This window comes from Vulpes lagopus, chromosome X, assembly GCF_018345385.1.
Source record: "Vulpes lagopus strain Blue_001 chromosome X, ASM1834538v1, whole genome shotgun sequence".
NCBI lineage: Eukaryota > Metazoa > Chordata > Mammalia > Carnivora > Canidae > Vulpes > Vulpes lagopus.
The window spans coordinates 95,735,489-95,747,852 of record NC_054848.1 but is presented as its reverse complement, the minus strand read 5'-3'; the positions used below and the strand labels follow the sequence as shown (position 1 = coordinate 95,747,852).

The window sequence follows — 12,364 nt, the reverse complement described above, 5'->3', positions numbered from 1 at the left end:
TGCCTGCAAAGAGCTTACACTGTGATTGGAGAGATGTGGAAAAAAAGTGAATCTTTCCCCCAGCACACGTTCACATCTTGGTTTCTAATACCATTCTCCAAAATAAGGAACCAGGGGTCTCTAGCAAAATGATTCATTCCATTACTGGGGCAAGGACTATAAAAGATGAGCTTGGAGCATCTTGTAGTGCCAAAAAGTAGACAGGGGCTAAAAGAAAACAAAAAACAAGAACTCCACATTAATGGATGTATGGTAAGGTCTCACAGGCCAACAGGAGGAGTTCCCAGTGACTAATGCCAGACAATTTGAGCAACAAAATAAAGTAGCATTGGGTTTTAATGCAAAGTATACAAGAAATATCCATGAATCCCTACTGATATAAATGAATTCTTGAATTCATAAATTAATGGGGGAGAAGAGATAAAGCTCTCATGCAGAAGAATTCCAAATTGTTGATGTAGACATTCTACCCTCAAGGAGGTGGAATCTAATTCCCTACTCTCCAAGTGTTGGCTTCACAGAGAGACTCCCTTCCAAAGAGTACAATATGGAAAGTGGGAAAGAAATGGTAACTTTATGCTGGAGAAACCTGACCAACTCTACCCCAGTCAGGTGATCAAAGTCAACATCAACAGTGATAAGTCATGTTGATTGCTATGTACTCTTGATTTGATCTGATGAGAATGGCACTTCACCCCGGTGGTCTTCCTCCCCAAAACCTATAACCCCTGTCTAACCAGGAGAAGAGAATTAGACACATTCCAGTAGAGGGCATCCTACAAAATACCTGACCAATAGTCTTTAAAACTGTTAAGGTCATCGGAAACAAGAAAAGTCTGAGAAACTGTCATAGCCCAGAGGAGCCTAAGGAGACATGATGACTAAATATAATTTGGTATCCTAGATGGAATCTGGAGCAGGGAAAGGATGATAGGTAAAAACTAAGGAAATCTGAATAAAATATGGACTTCAGTTTATCTTTAAAAACAATGTTAATACAATATGATAGGTGCTGGTAGGTCACTTATACCTCCTCTCTGCTCATATCCTTCCTCCTCTTCTTCTGTTGTCACACTTGACAGTCATAGCCTGTTTGCTGATCTGACTCACCCCTTGGACCATGAATTTCATGAAGAAAGGGGCTGTATCACACACACAAGTAGGTCTCTGGCCCATAGCACAGTTCCTAGGCACATTAGTGCACTTAGTAAATATTTCTTAATTAATGAACAATTACATGATACAGAAATCGTACTGAGGAAGGAACTCAGATGAGAGGCTTAGACTAATGACCATGGAGATAAAGTGAAGTGGGCAGATTGGAAAAGAGTTTAGGAGGTAGAATCTTTAAAAGCATCCTGCTTTACTGGATATGGAGAATGATAGAAGAGGGAGTGAAGAATAGCTCTTGGCTTTGACAACTGGGCGTGGGGCAGAGTGCTGGGCTGTGAGCGTATCAAAGATAACCAAGGTTAATTTCCTCCAGGTTCGCATGGTTTATTGGGGGATACAAATTTTTAAAAAATAATACAATATGTAATCCCCCAAATAGAGGTAAATATAGTGTAAATAACCCAGACTGGAGATTTAGGGAAGGCTTTCTCCAGGAGAAGATGCCTGAGTAAAGCCTTAAAAGGCAGTGAGGATTTATTAAGTGAAGAAAGGCTTGTCTACCACACCAAGAAATGTTAAAAGGTTTTTAGGGTTTTTAAAGATGGGGATCCAACCTTAGGATCAAGCAAAATATCTCCCAAACCAACATTACTACAACCATTGTAAAAATGGAATTAGGAAGAATCAAAATGAATGAATGAGCTCAGCCATGTATGCAGGTAAAAATATCACAAGAGATTCCATGTGAATATGTAATTGAAGAGTTTAAGGAATACCAAAATCTAATCAAGGTAACTTTAGCATCACCTTTAAAAGGTACAGCTGATTGTGATTATGAGCCCCCCAAAAAGGTCCTATAGAGTCAGTTCTATTATGTCCTGAAACAAGACAAAATGGATTAGAAAAGTGTGATGGTCAGCTAAAAAAAGGAAGCTTGGAGATGAAAGGTTTGGCAATGTGTCTCTAGCACAATCCTCCCTACACAACATGCCTCCATCTTTGTATCTATGTCTTTCAATTTACAACAGGAGCCTGGAGGAGGGTAGGGCCCCCCAGTAGGCAGGAAGGCTGGAGGAGGAGAAGTAGGGTTCTGAAGGATGGGGTAGGCAGGAAGAGGTGAACTTCTGTTTGAGATTTTTTGAATTTGAGGTGACTGAAAGCTATCCAAGCAGGCATCTGGTATGTAATTAGAGAACTGGATATGAAAGGTATTGATGAAAAAAATATATTTCCTGAAATTTTCTCTTTTTTTTTGAAATTTTCTCTTTTCTGCTTCTTTCTCTGCCTTCCAGATGGATGGTATTGAAATCCTAGCTTCATTATAGATTAGCAGTACACACTGAGGTTTTTTTTAGACCCAGACCCATCACTAGAAAAACAAAGTAGTGTCCATCTCTTTAGTACATGAGAAAGATATATTTATTTTTTCCATCTCTTAAGAGAACCTTCCATTTGTGACAAAAGGCAGATCCCAGGGGATGTATATTGAAAAAACTGCTTTGAATAACTTTACTTTTCTCTTTCTTAGCACAAGTCCTGCTCACAAATACTATCTGGCTATGGACCCTGTGTCTGAATCACTTTATCTATCAGACACCAACACTCGAAAAGTCTACAGGTTGAAATCTCTTGTGGAAACAAAAGATCTGTCCAAAAATTTTGAAGTGGTGGCAGGGACAGGTGATCAGTGCCTTCCCTTTGACCAGAGTCACTGTGGAGATGGCGGGAGAGCATCGGAAGCTTCGCTGAACAGCCCCCGAGGTAAAAAAAAAAAAAAAATCCTTTGGTCATTTAAAGATTTCATTTGACTACACAAACTCCTAAGATCGTTGCCACACTCTAGTGCATCTATCTCAATATTGCCTCTGACACACATTGTCGATGAAGTCCATCCCAGAAGATAAGCATGGTCAGGACTAATTTTTAGATAATATGCATTCATGTAGTCATAAGTGTTACTAAAATGTTGAAATGCTTCTTTCCTGGGTGATAATTATTTCCCAGAACCCTCTGAATGCCCTCCTTGACACCCCATCCTCCCCCAAGACTAGTACCTGGAAACTCCCAGCAGTCCAGCAACTAAAATGTTAACGCCTGATCCAGCAAAGAGCCTCAAAGATAAGGCTTCAGTACTGTGGCCTGCACTGGTTGGGGTCAGGTCTGTGCTCACCTTCTACCACTGTTAAATATGTTGAATATCGCATAGACTCTAGACATTCCTGGCTCTTGCTTAACTAAGAATTAATGAGCCTTTCTTCTATTAATTTATCTAAATTATTCTTAAAGCTATTTGTACTTTCAATTTGTATCCTCCCTAGGATAACAAATTCCTGGGGGGGAACGGAGTTGCCTTCTGTGGGAACTTGGCCTTACTTTCATCTGTCCTAAATTTACTCCTCAATCTTCAAGAGCCAGTCCTCAATTTTATTGCCTGGGATTTGTGAATAAATCTGTGTTCTCTCAATCAGCTTCATGATTTTATAGACTGAGATCATATTCCCACCTTAGGCCACTAAGCAAAAGGACGGTCAACTTTAAGTCTCTTATCATATATTGTCCACCCTATCTCCATAATTATTTAATCATTATTCTCTGTTCCTTCTCCATGATGGTGTGTGTGTGTGTGTGTGTGTGTGCGTGTGCGTGTGCGTGTGCACACATACATTTATTTTAGTAGATTTTATGAACTGTTCGTTTTGGTTGGTTTTAAGAAGCCAACGTGGTCTTTTTAAACTATTACACAGATAAAACACATTGGTTGGAGAAAAATTAGAAAAAAGGGGGTGGAAGTATTTTTAATTAAAGTCACCCATAATCCTACCACATATAGAAAGCAACTGTTAATATTTTAGCATATATTCTTCTAGACTTTTTTCTGTGTATGTCATATATTTTATTTTCTAATAATGGAATCATAGTATAGAATGCTGTTCTATAATCTGCTTTTCACACTTTATATTAAGAACATCTTTTCATGCCAAAAAATATAGTGAGGTCAATGCGTTTCATTTGTTAGATGGTCACTTATTATTTCAAATATTAAGAGGTTACTCTTTAGCCATTTGACATTTGCCATATGGGGATTAAATTCCAACTATAATCAGAGTTTAAAGCCTTCCCTTTCTTCAAGGCCATATTCAAGCACCATGTCTTCTGTAAAGCCCCTCTGGATAACCCCAGCCCATTAAATCTGAATTTCTCTAACAGGGCCTACACCACCTAATTACTACTAGATTATATTTTGCCTCATCTTACTTTCCAGTTCTTTCACGAATAGGTGGTTTTTTATTACCACAGCAAGCTACTTGAGCTGAAAAACTACATCTACTATTTCTTTTGAATCTTCTGCACCTCCCCAGCAATATCTTATACAGTGTGGGATCCACTATAATTGATCGGTTAGGTAACTCTTAGCTACATCAAGTGTTCCTAAAAGGAGTTTCAATTGTGCTTAAAAAATATGGCCTTTTCCCCCTAAAGGAATATAAGCCCCCCAGGTATCATGATATAATGTTTCAAAATGTTTCTTCTCTTGTGCCAGCTCTCATATCTTACACATAGTAGGTTCACAACAAATATTTGATGAGTGAATGCACAACTCAGGTGCAACATATAATCAACTCATCTTTCAAGGGAATGTATCAGGCTAGATCCCACCTTTAACACAGGTTTAAAATTCTTGCAGGTATTATAAGGATTTCTGCATAAGAAATAGGGAGGAATCAAGCTTGTATTGTGCCTGAAATTGACATCCTCTTGAGTTGCTACTTGTATGAAAACCACTCATCTCACCTACCACATTCAACCTGCCACATAAAGGGTGAATATCTCAGCTTTTCCAAATAGAGCAAATAATTGGTTCACTGCAGCTTTCTTCCCTTTTTTCTTTTGCTTAGAAAGCAGCAATAATAGAGTCCTGATGAACAGGATTTACATGCACTCTTAAAGCATCAGTAATGAGAGTGCCAAAATTTATATATCTATTAAAGCTAATATTAAACTAAGTTTTTCTTCTTGTCATGGCTACTAGTACATTTTCCTTTGGCTTAATTTACTCCTCTTTCTATCCAAGAGTGGCCTTGATAATAATCCAGTATACTTTATTCATCCCAAAGTGGGCAGGGGCCCTAAGAACATCTGGCCCAGGCTTCAGAGAGCTGAATGTCTAATCCATCCAAGACGCTTTCACACAACGTATTGAAGCTGATGTTAGCAACATCTGCTCTGATCCAGTGAGTGAACAAGGATGTTTAAAGGAGGGAAACATGTGGCTCACACTAAGTATCCATCACATCTTCTTCAACCATGTTAACAGTATTTGAAGACCCTGTTACGGATCTTCAAAATCACTCAGATGGCAGACCCTGCGTCCAGACATCAGCTGCTCTTGAAATTGGCAGGTCAGAACTCTTAGATGCCTAGCTAGGGCACCCATCTTCATGCTGAATATAGACAGCACTCACCCTTGGCAGTCAATCAGAAGTGAGATTCTCATTATATGGAATGCTGCAGGGCAATTTCATAGACTTCTGTAGAAGAAGGAAAAATCATGCAAGAAGTCATTAAAGCACAGTGTGCAAATTGAGGGGAGAGTATTGCTAATTGCTAATGATGTCTTTGAGGTTCTCCTGCAGGTTCTTTATCTCACAAGAAAGACCAATTTGTTTGTTTTTTGCTTTACAACTATCATGCATGTCAGCTCCTTCTTCCTTCCCCCATAGAAGACAGCAAATGTTTAATGGATTTCTTTAAGGAGAAGTTTGATTTTTCTCTCCACCTAGAAGCTAATAAAGAAAAGCTGTAGTTCACTAGAAAATGGAAATGTACATCTAGGGAGTACAATTTCTAGGTTAGGAAAGAGAGCTTGCTCTAAGACTTTAACAAGCAACATATTGCAATTATAGGCAGGCTCTCCAACATGTCCTTAATTATGCAAGGTAAGTCAAATAAATGTTAATCTGCAAGACAGCTCATTTATTTTCTGAATCTATTCTAAAAATAGGATGAAATGAAATTTGCTTTTGAGATCATTCGTCCTAAAGTCAGAATAAATTATCAAATGGAATTAAAAACCAGTCAGCAAAAGGTAAAAGGTCAGAAGCCACGGGATTTTTTTTTTAAATGGCAGCAAATTGTGACGAATGCCAGGTTAGAGAACCTAAACTTTTTTGTTCAATCCATGTAAAGCCAGTGTTTCTCTGGATGACCCTGTGTAAGTCACTGGACCTTGCTGAGGTTTCATTTCCCAGAACACTAAAATCGCTTTAATGGTGTCATTGACTAGTTTTGTTACACTGGACTAGTCATTTAAACACTGGATCCCGAGATGCATCAGTTGTAAACTTGAGGCTGTGGGATGCTCTCCCTCCCAGCTCCAGTGTATTGCAATAACCATAGCTGTAACTTAGGCTGTGCTACCTATTTTACAATATGTTATGTCTAATCTTCACAAGGATGCACAAGGTAAATTGCATCTCCCCTAGTTCTATAGATAAGGAAACAGAGACTCAGATAGGCTAAGAAATTTATCCAAGTTCACAGTTTACAGGTAACACTGGAATTCAAAACCATGATAGGGGTGAAAAAAAGGCCTGTGATGTCTCCACTCTACCCCACTGTCTTTCAGCTAAAATCCATGATCTCTGGTTTTTCTGGGAGGGTAGGAAATATTGGAAAATGCTTTTTATCTGATGACACATATTCAAAAGGAGCAAAATATTTTTATTTGCAAGAAAAATGACTTTCAGTCAAGTTTCCTCTTCCTCATAAAACTATTTTTCTGGTTTTTCTGACCTAGTGGTATACTCCTAGTGCACTACACAGCACTTACATAGTCTATAACTATAATTATTCAAATACATCTTCAGGAAACCTTGTCACATCTCTTCGGAAGACTCTGCAGTTAAGACCTTCACCAAATTTTTCTTAAGTGATGCAGGCAGGAAACCCTAACTTTATTAAATTTCTTGATTACAACTGGTAATTACAGATTTTTTTAAAGGAAAAGTGGAAGCTTCTCAGAATAGAATTTCATATAAGATAGCCCCTGGGTACTTCTCCTGGAAATGTCTTTATCTGATCCAGTTTTATGCACTTTGAGTTGAATCCCAATAAAGAGAAACACTTGCCATTTTACTCATCAATACCTCAATGTAATGGGGCAAGGCAAAAAGTTTAGGAAAGAAGTTGATGGCCTGCTAATCCCTGGCATTGTATTTGAGTTTGAATTGACTTTGAAAGATGCTTTTAAAACATGCATGGATGATGTAGTTGAAACTTAGGTTCCATTTATTATTTTTACTGCAACTTTCTTTAATTCTACAGAGAACTCAAACTAATGAGTCATGTAATAGATGACCAAGTACTTAAGCAGAATGTGAAATGGTACTAGGTGGAAATATAAAATAAAATTTGTGACAAGCTGAATACATTTATTTTTTATAAGTAGATACAGAGGGTGAAGGAGTGACTGGACAAGATGAAATTAATCGATGACTTAATTTGGTTCTCTTGGACCTCATCAAGGATTATATCTCTATTTTCTTGTGCATCTTTAAGCAAACTGACCTCAGATCTCAGCAGGACTTAGGCAATACCCAGATGAGTGCAAACAGCTCCTGACCCATTCCTTAGGAGGGAAATGATCCTTAAATCTTGACAATTTCCAGAAGTGTTTTTAGGGTATTCATGACACTAATCATACAGACATCACTTTTTTATTAACAATTAAGAAATCTAGGTAAGATAAAGTCTAGACAAAATAATCTGGTTTTGACCTTACACAGATATAGCTGAGGTACATCCTGAAGCTCTACTGACTCCCCTGGCATCTACATGCTATTCTGAAATGCTAAATTTGAGGCAAATGGAAAGATGCTAAAACTCAAAGTGGTAACATCTTGCTGATGTCGCCATTGTCTAAGAGAGAGAGTATGGTGCACAAACAGGTATGAGAATGTTCCTTCGGTTCTCCTATGCAATGGAGAACAGTCAGGTTTTCCCCAAACTCCTTATATACATGATCCATCACAGTGGCATAACCATTGGGATTGACACTAAGGCAGTGCTCACCAAAATTACAAGCAAGCTGCAACATGAGTAAAATGAGTGATACATTTAGGAACCTACAAATAAATCAGTAGTGTTGAAGTAAAAATATTTAAGGGTTATAGGAAGAGCAGGGGCAAGAATAGGAAGTTTGGATTTTATCCTATAGGCAAAGGAGTTGAAGGGAGAGTGATGTAACCATTTAATGCATGCATTTTTTATAAACTGTTTTGGTGACGGGTTACTACATGCACTAGAGTGAGGCTGGGGCAAAGAAATCATAGGGAGTACTGATATGTATAGGAGATGCAATGGAAGGGAATCTAAGGAAAGAGACAGAGAAGAGGGCTTCAGAAGGAAGTGAACAAAGAGATTGGTATCCAGGAAGCCAAAAGAATCATTTGTTTCAAGAAGATATGGAAAGTCATATGAAATATTTCACACTTGTAGCCATTGGATTAGGCAATGAAGAGTTCATTGGTGACCTGCTGTTGGTGGTTTGAAAAGCAGTAGGGATGGAAGCCAAATTTCAGTAATTTAATTAGCCAATAGGAGGAAAGAAAATAAATACCTCTAGAGAAGGTCACTCTTCTGAGAAGTTTTGATGCAAGAGATAAAGCAAAACGTAGTGAGAGGACAGGGCACTCAGGGGAGGTTTCATCAATAGGAGATATGGTATTGGTTATAAGTAAATGAAAAGATACAGAAAACAGAGAACAAATGATGAAACCAGATCTGGAGGAAACTGGGAGGGAGTAGGCCTTGAAAGGGAAGGGACATTGGAGAGACCATCCTCAAATAATGGTAGGTATAGTGATAAAGACAAGTTTGTAGGTAGAAGGAGCCAGAAGGTTGATGGTACTCCGTTCTGGTAACCTTGGTGTTCTCCAAGAATTAGATCTATTCTGATAAAAATGAGAAAGTAAGGTTAGGAAAGATTTGGGAGAGCCAATTGGTGAAAAAGGCTTTCTGGGTAATATCAACATTCTACCGCCCATGGCCAAATTCCCAGCTCAGCTTCAAGGCATTTTCCATGAGAACTTTCCTCTGACATCCTTGTCCTAGAATCAGAGGGGCCTTGAGAAAAATGTGTTTGACAAAGACTTAAAATTCAGGAAAAATATTTGTTTTTTACTGCTCAGTGATCCTGTGCTGTGTACACTACTAGAGATTTCTTTCTGAAACTACAGTTTTGATCTCTTAGCTTATGGTAGCTATGCCAGAGGACTAAGTGTCTCTTATGCGACCAGAATCAGAGTTTAACGTGTTCTTCGCAGTTGTTCCAATGCCTCTGCCTATGATAGCCAAATGATTTTGACCTTATATTATGTCAGCAGCTGGAACTTGAAAACCTTTCTTGCTGTTCTGTCAGAATCCTAAAGCCATCAAACTGTTGGTGTGAGGTCAGACAAAGGAAGGCACAGAGGTTTAGCTTTGGCAATAAGGTCCAGGAAACATCAATAGTTAATACAGAGGAACCTGGATTGAGTTAATTTAAGTTTTATAAAGCTACAAATGCACTATTAAATGACTTTTTCTTCTGCATTTATTTTAATTTTCATACATGCATAATATTCTAACAAACACAGAGATAGTATTTAAGAGGCCAAATACCATGAGAAATAAGTTCCCAGATTCTGGAATCAAACAGAACTGGATGCATATCGCAGATTCACCACTCACTAAATGTGTGACCCTGAATAAGTCGCCTAAGTTCCCTGAGCTGTGGCTGCCCCATTTGTGAAGATAGAATACTAGTTAATAGTGCCTACACAATGGTGTTCGGTAGTACACGTAAAGTGCATTGCAAAGCGCACTGCCCAGCAGTAGTGTGGACACGTGAAATGTTACCCACCATTAGGATCAGGCTTACCGTTTTGTTGCCAATAACAACACTACTTATAATAGTAACCCAAACACAGAATAAGTGACTTTGGAGGGAGGCAAGTTCCGTGTCCTTGTAAGTCCGTCTGAGACTTGATCATTTCCAAAAAGGAACAGTGACACAAAAGAAGCAAGAGTCAAGGTAGAATGGGATTCAAGAGTTGTATGTGACTGACTAGTTTATCCCTCTCAATGTTGAAACTCAATAATGCCAGTGCTGTCTCCTTGTGCATGTTGTACTTTGGGGAGCCCACGAAGGCCCAGCTAACCAAAGTAATTTCCTTAGCAGCCCACCGTTTTGCCATTAAAGTCACTTCATAAGGGTTTTCTTCAGATATGAACTTCAGTGTTTAGTGCAGGGTATTGCGTGAGAGAGCAAAACCTGAATTCCTCATTAAAACACTTTATGGGGGCCTTGAGGGCATATGAAGCACAGGCTGGGTGTGTTTGGACCAATGAGATCACCTGACGGATACAAGCCAAGGTGGGAGCTAACCCTAGGGTAGCATGAGGAAATGAGATGCTAGGTACCTAGCACAATGGTGGCAAAGTGGGGAGAAATGGGGGAGTAACTGTAATAATACTTCTCCTCTGAAGTTTTGTCTAAGATAAAACATAGACCCCTACATATCAAGACAAACAGTATGGAATTATGATTCTTCCTCTTTTTATTTAGATCACTAGCCAAGATAACTTTGCCTCCTTATCACAGCTCCGCAGTGTCACAGCTTTATCTGTCCCCTGAAGAATCACCTCAGCTGATAAAAAGAACTCCCTCCCCACTAAACAAAAATGACAGAGATCACACACAAACAGACTGCAAATCACTGAAATCATATTTTGAGTGGTGTATTATGGTAACCTATAAATAACTAATTGCATAAAATTGCTTTAGTAGTTTCTAGATGGCAGCTTTAATTAAAAGCACCAGAGACATTTAGAAGTTTAGAAATGGATGGCATGTAATTTGCCCTTTTACCAACCATAAAATGGTAATTAAGGAATTTGATTCACTTCTTCCTATTAAAAGTTTTATGAGAATAGCAAGTTCCTTCTAAATACAGTTTCTCTTCAGCAGAAGGTAGTACGTTTGCTTTATCAGTCTTCTCCAGCAGGGTAAGATGTTATAATGTACAAATTCTGCGGAAGTTAATTAGGAAATTTCTTTCAATGCAAAATGTTTGTTTTTAAGGTTCTAAAACATGAAACTGTATTAGAGCTACACCTTTGATCATGGTCCCATATTGCTCTACCATCAATACATGATGGCCTAATAATTTCAAGTTTACCAAATGCATGGAGCTATCAAAACAAAGAGGAAGTTATTTCCTGGTGAGTCTAGCATGCTTTGCTGATTATTGAAGGAATCTGAAATCTACAGTGCCTTGACTTCCCAGAGAATCCAGAACATTCACTCCACAGCAGAGAAGTCATCAGATGTTTTTAGCTTCATTGATCCTCCAGCAATACTGGGTGAATTAGCACATGTACAGTGTAAAACTCAAGCAACATGCAGCAAACTCATACGTCTTTGGAAATCCATGATTTTAACATCATCACGAGCTAAAACACAGCTGGAAATGGAACCAGAAGGACCATTTTTATTTTTGTAATTGATCAGTTGATTGCAGTTTGGGCCATTTCAGCCCAAATATTATAGATGGCACCACACAGAGCATTTAGATCAGTGTTTTGAAGGCACTAATGACTTAAGTTATATGCACATAAAAAAAGACAGCTCCTAGGGTTTGTTTGTTTTTTTTTTAAGTCCAATGGATTCTCTGAAGTTATCTAAGCTGGATGAATCTAAGCAGTAAACTGATCAAGTAGGACATGTTGGAAATGGCTCCTATTTCTTCCCTGGTTCAGTGATTCCCCTGACTAACTGAGCCCTTGCCCAGCCCTCAACCTGTCACCCCTATATAGAAATGCACCCTATTCTCTTCCCACTCTTTTCAGAACTGGGCAGACACGGTGGTATACTTAAAAGGGGATGACAGTGAGAGAACTGTTTCATCAGTGACATTGTTTAGACTTTCCCGTGAATGGTGGTAGTAAACACAGACCTGCTATTCATCAGTTTTATTATTGTTTTTACTATTTCTAGTGAAAATTCACTCCCCTTGCTGTCAGCACTCAAGACAGACCACTCCCACAGTCCCCAAACCTTGGCACACCCTTGCAGGTGTAAGGAAAATATTCACAAAATATTACTCAATGGAAAGTTCAGAATACAACTGTATAAACCACATGCTGCTACCTCTGTAAGGGTGTAGGGGTACTGTGTACTTAAGAGATAAAGTGCAAAAGGAAGTTTATC

At 38.6% G+C, this 12,364-nt stretch overlaps 1 protein-coding gene across 9 annotated transcripts in view; it reads left to right on the top strand.

The window, feature by feature from the left end:
- Nucleotides 1–12,364, top strand: part of TENM1 (teneurin transmembrane protein 1) — an 802,950-nt gene that overhangs the window by 694,998 nt on the left and 95,588 nt on the right. For all 9 annotated transcript variants that reach the window (XM_041741541.1, XM_041741545.1, XM_041741547.1 and 6 more), the window contains one exon: nt 2,642–2,874. In XM_041741541.1, the coding sequence (XP_041597475.1) occupies nt 2,642–2,874 (233 nt within the window). The remainder of the gene's footprint in view (nt 1–2,641; nt 2,875–12,364) is intronic.